General features: G+C 36.3%; 1 protein-coding gene across 39 annotated transcripts in view; it reads right to left on the bottom strand.

The window, feature by feature from the left end:
- The window catches only part of LOC108707524 (target of Nesh-SH3), a 181,819-nt gene that overhangs the window by 108,483 nt on the left and 56,505 nt on the right, over nt 1-16,831 (bottom strand). For all 39 annotated transcript variants that reach the window (XM_041582306.1, XM_041582307.1, XM_041582310.1 and 36 more), the window contains exons 3-5: nt 6,187-6,249; nt 4,830-4,962; nt 348-517 (exon numbers count right to left, since the gene is read on the bottom strand). In XM_041582306.1, coding sequence (XP_041438240.1) covers nt 348-517; nt 4,830-4,962; nt 6,187-6,249 — 366 coding nt within the window. The remainder of the gene's footprint in view (nt 1-347; nt 518-4,829; nt 4,963-6,186; nt 6,250-16,831) is intronic.

Here is a 16,831-nt window from a genome sequence, read left to right as displayed (position 1 = left end):
TGCCTTTAGGAAAGCTTGGCAGACAGCCATTAATATAAACCAGCTGCACAATGTAAATGCCAGACTATTTGCTTTAATTGCTGAAATCACTCTTAATTTATCACTAGTTTTTCTTAGAGACGCTGTATTCTTTGCAGACCTTTCTTACAGTCTGTGAATCTCCTACCTATATAAAATACACAGGAGGACTACAAATATGTCATAAGGAGGTAAAAGTGTGCCTTTATGTTTAAAGTTGCTTAGTTATTAATGTATCAGGATTTCCTAATATAACAGTTGTTTGAACCTTCTGCTTATGTGGCATAAAAAAAAGTATAAAACAGATATACAGCTGTTTTCCTACTTACGGACTGTCTTGTGATTATAAGATTTGCTCCAGATTCCATTTTCTGTGTTATCCTTCACGCCAAATTCATACATAGTACTTGGCTTTAGACTGTCAATAACTATTTCAGTTGTTGGGCAGAGTTGGTACAACCAGTCTTTATTTTTTTCTCTGTAGCGAACTGTATAAAATCTGCATGAGAATTGTTGGATTAGCATGTGAGAACTAACACATATATAAATGTAATTTATGACTTTCAGTGTTTTACCTTTTATGAAAAATGAAGGTGCATAAAAGACAATGATACCATATCACAAATAATAGTTTAAATTTGCTTCATTTTCCAAGTATTTGTTGTGCTCGTTTATTTGCATATTTATGCCATGTTGTTAAACTGAAGTGAAACTTGACCACTCATATATGTGAAACACCAGGACCAGCAACATTTAGTCCAGGTAATGACTAAAAGCCTTAAGTAAGTTTTCTTACGCAGAGTATGTTATAGAAGCAAGCTTAAGGTAGAATTGCAATACCAGGCACAGGTAGCCAACAGTTCTAGCTAAGGGAACCAAGGCAGCTTGGTGGTGGCAGGGAACATCATGGACTTAAAACATGCTTTGCGCCTGTGTCCAAAGCTCAATGTCCACCTGAGGCAGCCTTCGAGTTGCCCTACCCCCAGGTCTGGACTGAGAATTAAAATAAGCCCTGGCATTTCAGGTACACAGAGGCCCAATCAGCCCACACAGAGGCCCAAACAGCCCCCACCAGCCCATTAAAAACTGACTTTCTATGGCACCTTATAGCAGCCCCTCTGGCATTTGCCAGAACCCACAGATTGCCAGTCCGGGCCTGCCTACCAGCACTACCCAAGTGACTACTATTTCTGATCTTTGACTGGTGCAAGGAAGGACCATGTCACTAGTGCAAAGAGGACAGTTGCAGCATCTAAGTTCTGGCTCAATAACTAATTTTAGCTTTTAAATTTCACCTTTCCCTTTGGCAGGAGTTGTGCTGCTTTTGTCTATATTTTTTTATGGTATTATCTGTACCTCAGTTGTTTTAACTAAGAAACATTTTTTTATTTCTTGCACTAAATAGGGCAACATCTGTAATGAATGAACCACAAGATGAACAAAATGCTAAACATATGTTTACACAAGCCCTTCTTATTGAACTAAGAGTATAATGCACCTTCGAGTTTGAATTTAAAACTGTAACCAGGCCTCTATTTACCCTACCGGTCAGGCAGTGGATAGTGTAAGAGACTGGAAGATAAATAGTAAAGGGCCTGAAAGAGAAATTATACAAAATAAATAAATAAAATCTAATCCAATAATGAATCTGCTATGATGATGTAGACATGTCATTATGAGCCAGTTGTCAAATAGACTTTTTATATTTTTGAATAATGATGGGCGAATTTATTCACCAGGCGTGAATTTGCAGCAAATTTCCATGTTTCGCCACCGGTGACGATTAATGGATGCCCATTGACTTTAATCGGCGATGGCATCAACTTCAAAGCCGGCGCCAATTTTGAAACTGGTGATCAATCACCAGCTCAAAATTTGTGTTTTGCTAATTTTTTGCACATTTCGCAAATTCACCAGGAAGTTCGAGAATTTTGTGGCAAAGCAAAAAGGGACAAATTCACCCATCACTATTTTTGAATTATTTGCTTTTATATTGCTCCTTTTTCGAGCCTGAAATGTACAGCTGTAAATGTTATGTGCTTGCAAACATAGACATGCTCAGGGGTGATCCTGGCCCCTCCGCCGCCTGAGGCAGCAGAAGTTGCTGCTGCCCCCCTCCCCCGGAAATTCGCTCTTAAAGTACCAGGAGCAGCATTTTTGCTGAATCTGGTACCTAGTGGGGCGCTGCCACCTGAGGTGACAGCCTCAACTCGCCTCATTGGCGAAGTACCCCTGGACATGCTCTTATGTGTGATCTTTATAAGTGGCTGACATAATTTTAAAACTGTTGCATATGGATTTAGAAATGCTGCAACTGTTACAAAGCAAGGTCTTCTGTAAAAAAACAATGACAGAGCAATGTTGTGTTAGCAAGGATTCATATGATAATGAAACTGGCAGGTATAATTTGTAATGATGTGCAAATGGCTTTACTGTACACAAGAAAGCCAAAGTAGTTCCTCTTTGTTTCCTAAAAGCATCTTTCAGTGATTAGGAAAGAGATAGCATTTCAAGATGAAAGTGAATTTCACATGTAAAACAGATGAGGTATCTGGAAAATAGCACTAACATCACAATGCGCACTTTTTGTTAGTAATAACTGGGCTCTGGAACTAAGGTTAAATCTACTAACTGTCCATTATTAAGTACAACTGATGAGTCAGACAGTGTGTAGACATATCTAGTGATGAGTGAAAGGTATAAACACTTATAAACCAGCATGCTCATTCAGTGACCAACCCATCACACTTGAAGGGATACTGACAGAACTGCAATATTCCTTCAATTACAATTCAGGATCTGATATTTTTGGGGGAATATAAAAAAACAGAACTCTATTGGGTTAAATCAATTATCCACACTGTTTCTAGATGTTCCTAAATTTCTCTCATCCACTCCTAGATTTTGTATATAGGTTGGCTCATGAGGTTTACATTTGAATGTGGCTTGATAAAGAGCCTACATGTCTTGAAACACTGCTTGTGGGCCCAGATGCTTTAATAAATGCATTTTTAACTCATTGTTTTTTTTTGGAGACACGTTATTAGTAAACTCACACAGGGTCTCCTTAAAGGAATTGTTCATTATAAAAATAATAACTGGGTAAATAGATAGCCTGTGCAAAATAAAAAATGTTTCTAATATAGTTAGTTAGCCAAAAATGTAATGTATAAAGGCTGGAGTGACTGGATGTGTAACATAATAGCCAGAACACTACTTCCTGCTTTTCAGCTCTCTTGGTTTCCACTGATTACCAGACAGTAACCATTTCAAATGCATTTTCTGGTTGGTATGTATAAAGCTGAGGATTCGACACTACTGAGAGCTGTCTGCGTTTGAATTTGAGTTCAGCGCAAAACCTTTTTCTTTTATTAGTGTAGTAACCATTCAGTGACTTGAGGGAGGCCACATGGGTCATACCTGTTTTGACTCTGAGCTGCATGCTAAGAATCAATTGAAAACTCACTGAACAGTCAATTGAAAACTCACTGAACAGTTATGTCCCATGTGGCTCCCCCGTATAGTTGCTGACTAACAGAGTTAGAGAGATAAAAAGCATGAAGTTGTGTTATGTTAGACATCTGCTCACTCCAGCCTTTATAGATTTCATTTTTTGCTAACTAACTATGTTAGAATTTTTTTTATTTTGCACAGCCTATTTTATTTGCATAGTTTATTTTTACACTGAACTGTTCCTTTAATAACTGCTTGAGCCAAAAGGCTAGCAGTCTTAAACTGACCCAATATTCTTGCACTTACAGGGTTTATACAAGGCAAACTACTGCTTGGCATACGTACATATACAGTAGGTGTATTCGAGTAAAAGTATGGTGTTTGTGCTTAGACCATGTAACAATTTTAAAATATTAGGTGGGGGTTTAATGACAGCATGACCACAAAATTCTTACAGACAAAGCCAAGAAATCCTCTGCACACAGGCACATATATTGATAATGGGTGCAGAGGATCTCTTGTCTTTTTCTGTATGGTGTTTTAATTGGTGTAATTGTGTTCCATACAATGTAACAATAGCTAGTGAGCCTTACTAAATGAGAATTCCAAACCTCATGAGATGTATTAATCTCAATAATTCTGTTTCCTTTTGTGTAGAAGTATTCTTCTTAATGAGACAGTTAAGAAAACTGGTTTATATGATGCTCTATATGATGGCTTTAATGAAACTGATCCTTTCAAGTTTGATCTCATGTTCCCAGCTTGCCCAATAATTTAGCCACATACTGTAGTTTCCCTCCACAGAAGGCTGCTGTTTTTGTATTTTTCATATTCTTGTTATACTTTCCTATGGGTATTAAGTTATTCACGGTGACTGTTTATATCCAGGCATGTCATCTAGAACAGAAGAAAGTTTAAGATACACTGTTCCCGCTAAGCTGTGTGCTCATATGCACCCACACAAATTTTGAGGCCAGTGCACACAAAATGTTGTATTCAAATAAAGGAATGAGTGCGGCTTACCAAAAATCTTTGTTGGTTTGATTCCACGGGTTATCCTGTGTTCGATATCCCATATCAATGTATCAATAATGCAGTTAGTTGTGGAACAAACCCAAGGCAGCAAGTTGACTTCAATACTCTTTATTGGGAGGTAGAGTTACACAACATGTTTCGGGCGTTTTAGATCAAACTTGAAAGGATACTAAATGGAATTCTCATTTAGTATTATTGATAAAATGTTGTATTCATTCTGACCTGAACACACTGCTTTTAAAAATATGTATACAAAATAATTTTTTAGTGCACAAAGCAGAAGGATTTAGAGGGAACATTGCAAATAGTTTTTATGCATTTACCTGTCATTTGGACATTTGTTTAGAACAGACCAGTCAATCTGTGGATTTATGAGGATGCCCCAGGAGAGGAATGCTGATGTTGGGGTCAAGGTGCCAACAACCAGTTGGAGAGGTTTCATAGCAGAATTCTTCTCTATAAACAAAGTTAGTTAGAAATTACTATTTCATATCAATTCATTTGTATTTTCTTCTGCCTAAAGGGGAGCAAAAACACAAAAAATACACACTTGGCTATGCTAAATTGATTATTTAAGGAGAATTAATGTGCATTTTAATATGTAGTTCATTCACATATGTTTACTATGAGGGGGCACATTTACTTAGCTCGAGTGAAGGAATAGAAGAAAAAGCACTTCGAATTTTGAACGTTTTTTTTTGGCTACTTCGACCTTCGACTATGACTTCGACTTCGAATGAAATGATTCGAACTAAAAATCGTTAACTATTCGACCATTCGATAGTCGAAGTACTGTCTCTTTAAAAAAAACTTCTACCCCCTACTTCGACCAACTAAAACCTACCGAACATCAATGTTAGCCTATGGGGAAAGTCCCCATAGGCTTCCTAAGCAATTTCCGATCTAAGGAAAATCATTAGATCGATGAATTAAAATCCTTCGAATCGTACGATTCGAAGGATTTTATCGTTCGTTCGAACGATTTTTCGTAGTCGAAGGATTTTACTGTGACGGACGAATATTGAGGGTTAATTAACCCTCGATATTCGACCATTAGTAAATGTGCCCCTTAAAGTTGTGGTTAATAACAGCAATATGAGGCAACAAAGCATAAGCATATGCTTGGCTGGAGACAGTGCCTCTCCTGCCATGAGGCAAAGTGAGAACATTGCCTCAGATGGCAGTGAGAGGCCAGTTACAAGGGGTGGCAACCCATAAATTCGGCTCTGCTAGTGCAGAGAGCACTATTTTGCTCAATGCACTAATGATGCTGCCCCCCTTTGACCCGCTCCAACGCTGCTTTTTAAGGGCTGAGAGGGAGGGCGGCATCTGGGCTGCTGCCTCGGGCATCAGCAGCCCCAAAATCGCCCCTGGCTGGAGAAGCAACGTTTCAGGCTACAATCAGCCTTTTTTCAAGCTTGATAAAAGGCTAATTGTAGCCTGAAACTTTGCTTATCCAGGTTCTGCCAAGTGTTCCTAAAAAATACATTTTTATCATATAACATTTGTGGTGCTGGGCTTCAAATATTTTACAAGAGAAATATGAACTAATATGGGGAAATAGGAAAAATATACGTATGCTGTCTCTGTGACATATTTGTATTTAGTCTATCATAGATAATTTTGATTATAAAAGTAGAATTGTGTTTAAGAGCAAATAGCACATTAAAGGACATTTACCTTTGCAACTCTTCTTACTATTTTCATTGGGTTTGACAGCAATTAAATATCGTGGTTCTGCATCTGGAAATGAAAAAATAAATTACTGTACAAAGGATAGGATGCAAAATTAAAAAGTCTACCAAGAAGCATATCACCAAAACGCTGCCCTAGGTCATGCTGGTGGTTTTGTTGAACTAAATAAATTACTATATCACTATTGCTAATGTGGGTAAAATTCCTCTCCAGTTCAATAGCAGAGAAAAAGTTACGCTAAACAACCCCATGACTATACAGCAGCTTTTTTATATAAACTATAGTAGGGTTTCTGAAGCAGACACATCAGAATTAACAAGCAGAGCACCATTACATTATATTTTAAGTACTTTAAAACACTTCCCCCCATATGTAATATAAGGCACTAAGTTTGCCCAGGAGCAGTACATTTAAACAGGTGAGAAGTTAATTCTACCTGCTGATTGGTTGCTATGTGTTTCTGCCCCTGGACAAACTTGGTGCCTTTTATTACATTTACAACCTCATTTAATTTTTAGATGTTACTGCTCCTTTAATTAGTGGTTGCAATAAATCCGGACCCTGTTTAAGAACTGAATCTTACATTTCAAACACATACTACAAAAAGGCAGCAATCTGGCTTAAGCCTGTGTACTTCCTGATGGGCCAATGAACCCCCAAACATGGCCAGTAGTTGACAAGATTGTTTTCATTAGCAAAACCTTGTTGTGCTAAACAATATTTTATATTGTGGCACCAAACACAAAAGGGGAATGTAATATGTTTCACTAGCGCAAAAAACCTGCGCAAAGATGCTTGCGAACATAAGCGACCATGTTTGCATCCTTTTTGACTGATTAAACTACTTCAACGACTTCATCACAAAGTTTTCGACCAAATAGTTTTTGTGAACCATATGGCAGCAAAGACAGGGCTTGCCTGCACTCATGCCCTGGGGAAAAGTAAATGATCCCCACTTATATCATTTTCTCAGTGATCAAGCTTTGTCTTTAAATACATGTAAGCAAATAGTGTAATAATAATGAACAATAATGAATGGAATTTGCGATTCAATTTATACAGTCAAATGCAGAAAGCAAGCATAAGAATCTCATTACATAATTCCATAAGCCTTTCAGCGACAGAGATTCATTCAAGTTTATACATTTGGCAGCAGTCAACTAGCTAAAGAAACATATCAAATTGCAGTAACAGCTTGAAGAAGGAAGACTTTATATAAACACAATCAAACCAGTATAGACAGCAGCCTGAGCTCTTTCTTTTTGTCCTAATTAAAATTTATTACAACACTAATGCACCATAAGTGCAGTCTGAAAAGTATCGGAAATTTTGGCAGGTTCTGATAGATGCCTGTCACCATGATATATTTTGTTATGCAATTGTTTATCTATAACCATTTTCTGAACAATCTATTTGCTCAAACATGATCATATATTAGCTGGCCATCATGGACTATCATTTAAAAGTCTAAGGGGCTGATTTATTAAAAAAAAAAAAATTTATTAAGCCATGAATGACTTTTCTGATTGGGCTTTTTGACGCTAAAAATTGCAGGAGGAAAAGTGATACTTTTTCAGAATTTATTATGCGACAAAACTATGACAATTACAAATACGAAAAAGATACTGCAGCTAAAATTGAAAACATGTAGAAGTCAATGGCAGATGTCCCTTTTACAACTGGAAAATCTTTCCTTGATTAGTGGTTTTAGAGGTTTTTAATGCTGATTTTTGTGCAACAATACAAAAAAGCCATAGTTATTTTGCAACAACTCAAAAATGTTGCGATTTCTGCAACTTTTTTGTGACTTTTCCTGTTTGTCCTTTTTCAGTTCGCAATTTTAAAATAAATTTCATGACATTTGTGGTTTTACAGAAAGTGAGTTTAGTCGTGGATTCAAAAACCTCTAAAACCACTAAAATGTGACTATTGATAAATAGGCCTCTAATTTTGCCAATGAGCTGATTGCTTGGCAACCTTGTATGGCTAGCTATACTCATCAATAATTCTGCAATAGAGAAGATATTTTGTATCATTGCGGGTTATTTATTTATTAACACCACCATAATCAAATTCCAGAGGCAGTATAAACAGTATCAGAAGTATCAGATCAGTAACAATATGGCCCCTTAATAAAATACCCTTAAGTGTTCCAGGTGATTTGTCATGGTGTAGACTCATACATAAACTCTTGAACATATTATGGAATAGACTCTCAAATTTAGTGCTTATAACACCCCCTCCACCAAGATACCACCCACCTCCTAAAAATCATGCAAAAGTTCCTGTCACATATCCGGATGTCACCCCATCGTCAGCTCATGAATTAAAATCAATAGTTTGGAATTATGGGAAAAATAGTCATTAGATTGCAGGGGCAGCTTTATTTATGAACTATATACAAAGATGATGTGTTGATGTAATGTACTGATGTATTTATAATAGTAAATTATTAGCAAGTATGGGACCTGTTATCCAGAATGCTCGGGACCTGGGGTTTTCTAGATAAGGGATCTTTCCATAATTTGGATCTTCATTCCTTAAGTCTACGAGAACATCATGTAAACATGAAATAAACCCAATAGGCTGGTTTTGCTTCCAATAAGGATTAATTATATCTTAGCTGGGATCAAGTACAAGGTACTGTTTTATTATTGCAGAGAAAAGGGAAATATTTTTTTAGAAATTTACATTATTTGGATAAAATGGAGTCTATGGGAGATGGCCTTTCAAGAATTTGGAGCTTTCTGTATATACAGATAACAGATCCCGTACCTGTATTTATTTTAACTATGTTCCTTAATAAATAAGTATGACTTACTTGAGGTTGCCCTTTCCATATTTTCCGAATATGGTTTCAATGTTTTTATCAAATAAAAAACAAACAAATACAAAAGTATTACCTATATTGGCTACAGGGCCGGAACTAGGGATAGGCAAAAGAGGCAGCTGCCTAGGGCGCAATGATAGGGGGGCGCTGGGCAGCTACCTCTAAAATTGTCTTCTGCCTACACCTAGTCCGTGTTTGTACCCCTCAGTCTTACTCCCCTACCTTCCCTCTGTCACCCACCCCTCCGTCATTCTCCCCTCCCTCCGTCGTCATAAGTGACTTTTAGGGGCTGATTCACCAAGGGTCAATATCGAGGGTTAATTAACCCTCGATATTCGACTGGGAATTAAAATCCTTTGACTTCGAATATCGAAGTCGAAGGATTTTAGCGCAAATAGTTCGATCGAGCGATCGAAGGATTTTAATCCAACGATCGAAGGATTATCCTTCGACCAAAAAAAGATAGCCAAGCCTATGGGGACCTTCTCCATAGGCTAACATTGACTTCGGTAGCTTTTAGATGGCGAACTTGGGGGTCGAAGTTTTTTCTTAAAGAGACAGTACTTCGACTATCGAAAAGTCGAACGATTTTTAGTTCGAATCCTTCGATTCGAAGTCGAAGTCGTACACGATGGTCGAAGTAGCCCATTCGATGGTCGAAGTAGCCCGAAAAACACTTCAAAATTCAAAGTTTTTTTACTTCGAATCCTTCACTCGAAGTTAGTGAATCGGCCCCTTAGTAAATGAAAGCCCAACTACACTTTGAGCAGTTCATTTGAGTTCATGTCACATATGGCATCAACAGCTGCTACTTACACCAAATTAGTTTGTTTTTTTATGGGAAAGTGGCTTTTTATGCTCCCAACTAACTAAATTAAAGCAAGCCAGCACAAAAGAGGTGATCTACAGTAAGATATTTACTAAATCTCATTTGCATTTAGCTTTAGCACTATTTCTTACTACCTACTACAGACTACTTTTCAAAACATTTTTTTATATGTTCTTGTAGTATATCTACCATCTACTCTTTAGTTCTAGGGGCATTAAACAGTTCTAAAATGTTTGATCTATGTCCTGAACTGTTTGATTTTTTCAGGTTATTGCTGGTAAACTTCAAATTTTTTTATTGGGCTAAACCCATCGCAAATCACAAGATCTTCAAATTGGAAAGGGACATCTGCCATTGAATTATATATCTCTAAAATTCTCGTCTTTTTTTCCAACAAAAAATTCCAGTTTTTGCCCCTTAAAAGCCCGACCAGAAAAAAAATCGAGTTTTAGTACATTCTAAAATGTATTTTTAAAAAGTTAATCTGAATATGAAGGTTTTAGTAAAATCATAAAATGCTTCTTTACTTGTATTGGTTATTCTTATCTTCCTTAATTATCTTTGAATACAGTCATGTCAACTAACCCAGAATTGATGAGTCTTCCTGATTGGGATCCCAGACTACTTTAGTACAACAGTAATTGTATTCTAAACACTATATCTCTTATCTACTAAGCAAAATGGACTTTATTGCCCTACAGGTTTTAAAAGGGTCTAAAATCAGGGAAATATTTTACAAGTGTACTGCAACATGTTTACGCCAATGTATATAAAACTGTATAAGCCTTTTAAAACATGGCCACATATCAGGCTTAGAAGGAAATTAATTGATTACACTAAAAAGGAGGTTAACACATCTATGCTTCCTATGTAAGATGTGTTCTTTTAGCAAGTTACTATAGAAAGAGGTAGATATAACTGTTGAAAGGGGCTAGATGAGAAAATTCAGAAATACTTTCAATAAAATACTGAGAGCAACTGATGAGCATTCAAAAAGAGAAGGTTTAAATGTAATCAAGGAAGCCCAAAGCTTAAAAAAAGTAAAAAGGAGGTACATGTACTTACCCTTAACTGCTAAGGTGCTACACAATTAATATGCAAACATGGCAGCTTTCATTCATCAGTAGCACTCAAATCATAACAAAACTCTCACCACCCATTATGAGAATAAATGTTGTTACCAATAATGGACCAGATTCAATTAAGTGAGACAATGGTATATCATGAAAAAACTCACGGATGAGATTCAATAAGTAATGAAATTAAATTCAGAAAAACTTATTTTAAGGTTTATCATGTGAAAACTCTATTGAAATCTATGGGAAAAAAACTGAATTTAGAGAAAAGTTTTTTCCCCAAAATTATGATTTTTCACGTGATAAACCATGAGATAAATTTTTCTCCCTGAATTGAATCTGGCCTATTATTGGTTAATAAAGCACCAAAATATACTACATCACTGTACAATAATTTGGGTAGAACACAAGCAATGCAGAGAGAAAAAAGTTCTTGGATTCTATTACATTTGTTTGCTAGAACTTTAAACCATCTGTTTTGAGTATTCTGAAATAACGAGAATGTTTGCCTAAACCATATATTCAGAATACTAATGCACACAGCTGTGGTTCAGCTTCCCACTATATAACACATTTTGATTTAATGTATGGTTTGATTTACAAAGTGTAGATCACTTGGCCGAAACCAACATATACAGTATGTAAAGCAATTTATTTAATCTTTTTTATGTTTGCCAAAACACATTACACATCTTATTGTATAGGTAGTCTATTCACTAAATATACCAACGATTAATAACTTTTTATCCATAAAAGTCAGAAACAAGCCATGAAAGCTATTTGCATTTACTTTGAGATACACTGGTACTCACCAGCTCTACTGCAGGCTCAAATTATTGGTCTTACTGAACACTAAAGGGCACATTTACTAATGGTCGAATATCGAGGGTCAAAGGATTTAGCGCTATTCGTTCGATCGAACAAGGAATAAGCGTTCGATGGAACGATTAATTCCTTCGAATCGAACGATTCGAAGGATTTTAATCCATCGATCAAACGATTTTCCTTCGATCAAAAAAAGATAGGAAAGCCTATGGAGACCTTCCCCATAGGCTAACATTGGTGCTCGGTAGGGTTTTAGGTGGCGATGTAGGTGGTCGAAGTATTTTTTAAAGAGACAGTACTTCGACTATCGAATGGTTGAATATTCGAATGATTTTTAGTAGCATCACACACTTTTTTGTCATTAATACAAAAACTGGCACTTTACTATATGAGATATTAAAGGTATAACTTGACTTTGGTGGCTTCCAGTTTGAGTATTACGGATTATGGAATATTATAAAATAAATACTCACTGATACAGCAGTACAGGAATCAAATAATAGTAATTTAATGAAGACATGCAGAGACAACACAAAACAACTTATTAATACATGGGATCCATTATCTGGAAACCCAGAAAGCTCTGAATTATGGGAAGACCATCTCCAATAGATTCCATTTTAATCATCATAATTGAAAATTTTTTAAAAATTTTACAAATGATTTCCTTTTTTTCTCTGTAGTAATATAGTACCTTGTACTTGAACCCAGATAAGATATAATTAATCCTTATTGAAGGAAAACAATCATATTTGGTTTATTTAACTTTTTAGTGATTTTTTTTTAGCAGACTTAAGGTACACCCAGGTCACAAGCATTCTGGATAACAGGTCCCATATCTGTACAAATATTTGCCTGGATTAAGAATTCAACACATATGGGTCCATTTATTAAACCTCTATTTTTCCTGGTTGAGGTTTTTAGGGGGGAACTCTAATTTTTCATGGAAAAAACCCCTCAACTTTTTAGAAATTTATTATACCCCAAAGCTGCTAAAAATCCAAAAATACTACATCTCAAACCTGTTGAGGTCATGTACAGTATCTCTTTTCTACTTTTTCATATTATGATCCTCTAATTGTGTTATCCTACAAGACTTTTTAAAATTGAAAGCTACAGATAGACCAAAAAAATACTCAGCAATAATTTCCACTGATTGCACAATACTGTGTTATTTTATTAATTATCAGGTTAGGCAAACTAAGGTTTTTTTTTATAAGGATCACCAGGGAATTGCTTCCTGTTGGCTAACTGAGTCTCTTGGGACCATCATTTTTTGCTTTAAAATACATCAGTGAAAGAGCAAATTTTCAAATAGACTGTACCATGTTTATACCACAGGTATGGGACCTGTCATCCAGAATTCTCGGCATCTGGTATTTTCCGGATAAGGGATCTTTCCATAATATGGATCTCCATACTTTAAATCTACTACAAAACCATTTAAACATTAAATACACCCAAAAGGATTGTTTGCCTCCAATACAAATTAATTACATCTTAGTTTTATTACCACCTTTAATAAATTGGCCTCCCGTGTTGTTTTGTTTTAGTCAGATAATCTTAAGAATTAGAAAAAATATATATTCTTCCATATTTTGCTTCATATTCAGTAGATTTATAAAGCTGCTTATTTAAGAAAAGAAGTAAAGATGGAAAAAAAATTTAAATCAAATTCCAGCATAAGATTGTAAAGCCCTGAAACTATTCAGGGCAAATACTTCTTTTCCCTTGCCTACAAGTTTAATGAAAACAGATCATTGCTCACAAGATTGGGATGCCTCATTTAATTACAGCATGCATTACACTGAAACCTAAATCTGTTATTCCACATCCTGTAGTCAGTCTATTTCAACAAACATACATTTCCCTTAACATGCTCTGTCGACTGTTTTGGTTCATAATTATTTAAAAAATGTCATTTCACTCATTGCTTTATCCTATTGGGGCACAATTCTACTGACTAGAAACTGTGATGTATGTATAACGCAATCTATAGATCTCCTTCAGTGTGCACACTGTACAAAATAATGTATTTAGGCAGCAAGATTAAAATTAGCTATATTATGCACTGACAATAGTCAACAGTCATTCATTCCATTTCACTGACCTTTATGAGTGTGTCAGGTGTAAGCTTCAATACACTATTAAAATCCTCGAACAGTACTATTATCAGCTGAGGAGTTCTTGGTGCTTAATTCTGATTGATTTTCAACTTTGCACACTTTATATACAGAATGGTCCATGTGTTGATCCCTGCTTAGACCCATCATTGATAGCATGTAGGCTTAGTTTAACAATTTAGTTTACAGTTTTATCAGTTTTTACTCCAAAAAAGCGCTATCGTTACCATAAATTGTAAAACCTATATAATCTAACATCATCCCATTTGGCCTAAATTTACATAGTAACAGAGTAACATAGTAAGTAAGGTTGAAAAAAGACACACGTCCATCAAGTTCAACCTTTTATTTTTTTTGGTTAGTAGTATACACCTATTCTTTTGTTTTATTATTGACATCCAATAGTTATTTATAGTTAATTTTCATTTTTTAAAAACTATTTTTAATTCAACGTATACTATATTAATATTTTTCTGAGCAGTTTCAATTTTATAAGGCCAGAACACAATTGGCTGACAAAGTTCTTGAATTAGAATGTAGTTAGGTTGAACCACATAAGTTCAGTGAACAGCCTCAGCATTTTAATGGGTTGGTCCAAAGCTTCTGTGGTAGGAAAGTTTATTTTCCCTTTTAATGAGGATTTTTTCAGGAGCTGGAGGCAGTTTTTACAAGAGATTGTTTGGTAAGATCATTGGAACCTCTGGGTGGGGGAGAGGATGGGTGGCAAGATAGTCCTTAGTTAAAAAGATTGTATGAAGATAATAGGGCTTATTTATCATCAGTAGGCAAATTTGTACCTGGGCAGTAACCAATGGCAGACAATCGGTTAGTGGCTTTTTTCAGCCAGTTGCAGGTTGAAAGATAAAAGCAATAGTTTGATTGGTTGCCATCTAATTCCTTTATTTACATATAAGGGTTTGTGTTGGCATTTGTATTTTTCACTCAGATGTCAGAGAATGACAAATATATGATTCATTATACAGCCTCTACTGTAAATTATATGAATGGTAGAAGTCTTTTAGGAGAATTAAGAAAAATAGTATTACATCATTTTAATGAAGTGTTTTATTTTTTTAATTAGTTATTTTCTAGCTTTGTTTTATATTGCTTTATTTTCATTTTATGGGACAAATAGGTGCACATGGACTTACTATGCTGAGGACATTGAGAAAGTCTGGTTTAACAGTTGAAACCTTTGGCTCTGCGTGAAGTTATATTTTTGTTCAGGTCCTATGAGTGTGGATTTCCTTGTCTATATGAATATATAACATACATTGGGGCAAATTGACTAAGCATCTAAAATGCGCTAGCGACGCCTTCGCCAGACGAATTTTCGCCAGGGCGCCTAATTCACTAATTCCGAAGTTGCGCTCAGGGAGGCGAACAGTAGCGAATTTGCACAAGCGTTAATTCGTCAAGCAAAGCAAAGTTACTCTAGCGATGCCTAATTTGCATACGGCACCAAGTTAAAGTTTAATGGACATATATGTAGCATTACACTACACAAGCCTGGGAAACCTTCATAAAATAAAATAGAGTTGTTATTTTGCCCTACACATGTGGCCACTGTATAGTTTAGGTGCCATATGTTAGGAAATGTAGGAGGGAAGGAGGGTACCCCCAAAAAAATTTACGATCTTTTTCAGCCTCTCACCCTTAAAAAAGGAAAAAACGCCAGCGTTTTTTGTGACTTAGAAAAAATTTCAACTATTTTTGAAGCAATCCCTATCTACTCTATTGCACTTCGCCTGGTCTGAGGTGGCGAAGGCAAGTCTGGCGCAAGAGGTAACGTTCAGTAACATGTGCAAGTTAGTGAATTAGCGTAGTTACGTCCCATTCGCCATAGCGCAACTTCGCCTGGCATAAGGGTGCGAAGTAGCGCTAGAGTTGGTCCACTTCGCTAGCGAATTTACGCCAGCTCCCGAATTGGCGAAGTTACGAAATGACGTCACACTGGCGAACTTTAGTGAATCTGCCCCAATTGTGTTTCCTTGTGGTTCTTTAACTTGGATCATTTACATCTCTTCCCTGGTTCCTGACTGCCAAAAGTGTTTGCCATAAGCTTTGCTTTAGAGATTTTTGAGATTAAGATGTCATTAATAGGAGCAGTTTCTTAGCTAGCGTTACATAGCTACTGTTAAGTTTTGTCAGCTGAAGTGCTTAGTTAACCCAAGGTATCCTGCAGAGCTGTATTCACTACTGCCTAATCAAGCCGCCAAACAGACTTGAATGGATCATTATATGGAACCATTAAATACATTAACGTTCAATTTAAAGGTGGCCATACACTGGTTGACCCTTTAAGGTATCCTATAACCCTGAAAAATAATACTGTAATCCCCAGTAATGACCAAATTCTATTGTTCTGTTCTCTCTGGCTGAAAAATCAACTAAAATACTGTTTCTTGTAGCTAGCCCCTGATTTTGTAGTCAAGTCAAGTCTGGACATGTACATATAGCAAGCTTTAGAAGTGACTATTATACATCTGTCTTAAATAAGCAGTAGTACTTTAGGTATTACTTTAAATACGGCAGCTTTCTTTCTTACCGTCTAGAATTTGGATCTTGGGTATGATTTGCTGTGACATAGCTATATGTGCCTAAAGAAGTTTTTAGTATTAAGCTGGTTGCAGGAAAGTTAATCTTGTCACTTGGCGTTGTTGAGGTAACTGTATTTCTGAGCCGATAGCATGAATGGGCAGCTAGCGGTTGAGATTCATGGATTCTCCTACTGTTGATGCCCTTGGTGGACACAGACAGTGATTGGAAAGATAATATTATGTTATATGGAGCTCCCGGACAGAAAGAACAAAGAGAGAAGGGGTCACAGGAAATTGTACTTCCTTTTCCAGCTTTGGCAGAACAGGGTAAGGAGGTATTCGGTTGTCACAGCTTGTGTGTAGTTACAGGTGGCAATGCTTGACAGGTGGGTAGGGACTCAGGTGCT

Source organism: Xenopus laevis, chromosome 2L (genome assembly GCF_017654675.1).
Source record: "Xenopus laevis strain J_2021 chromosome 2L, Xenopus_laevis_v10.1, whole genome shotgun sequence".
NCBI classification, from domain to species: Eukaryota; Metazoa; Chordata; class Amphibia; order Anura; family Pipidae; genus Xenopus; species Xenopus laevis.
Note: the sequence above shows the minus strand (reverse complement) of the source record. Positions and strands in the feature narration are given on the sequence as shown.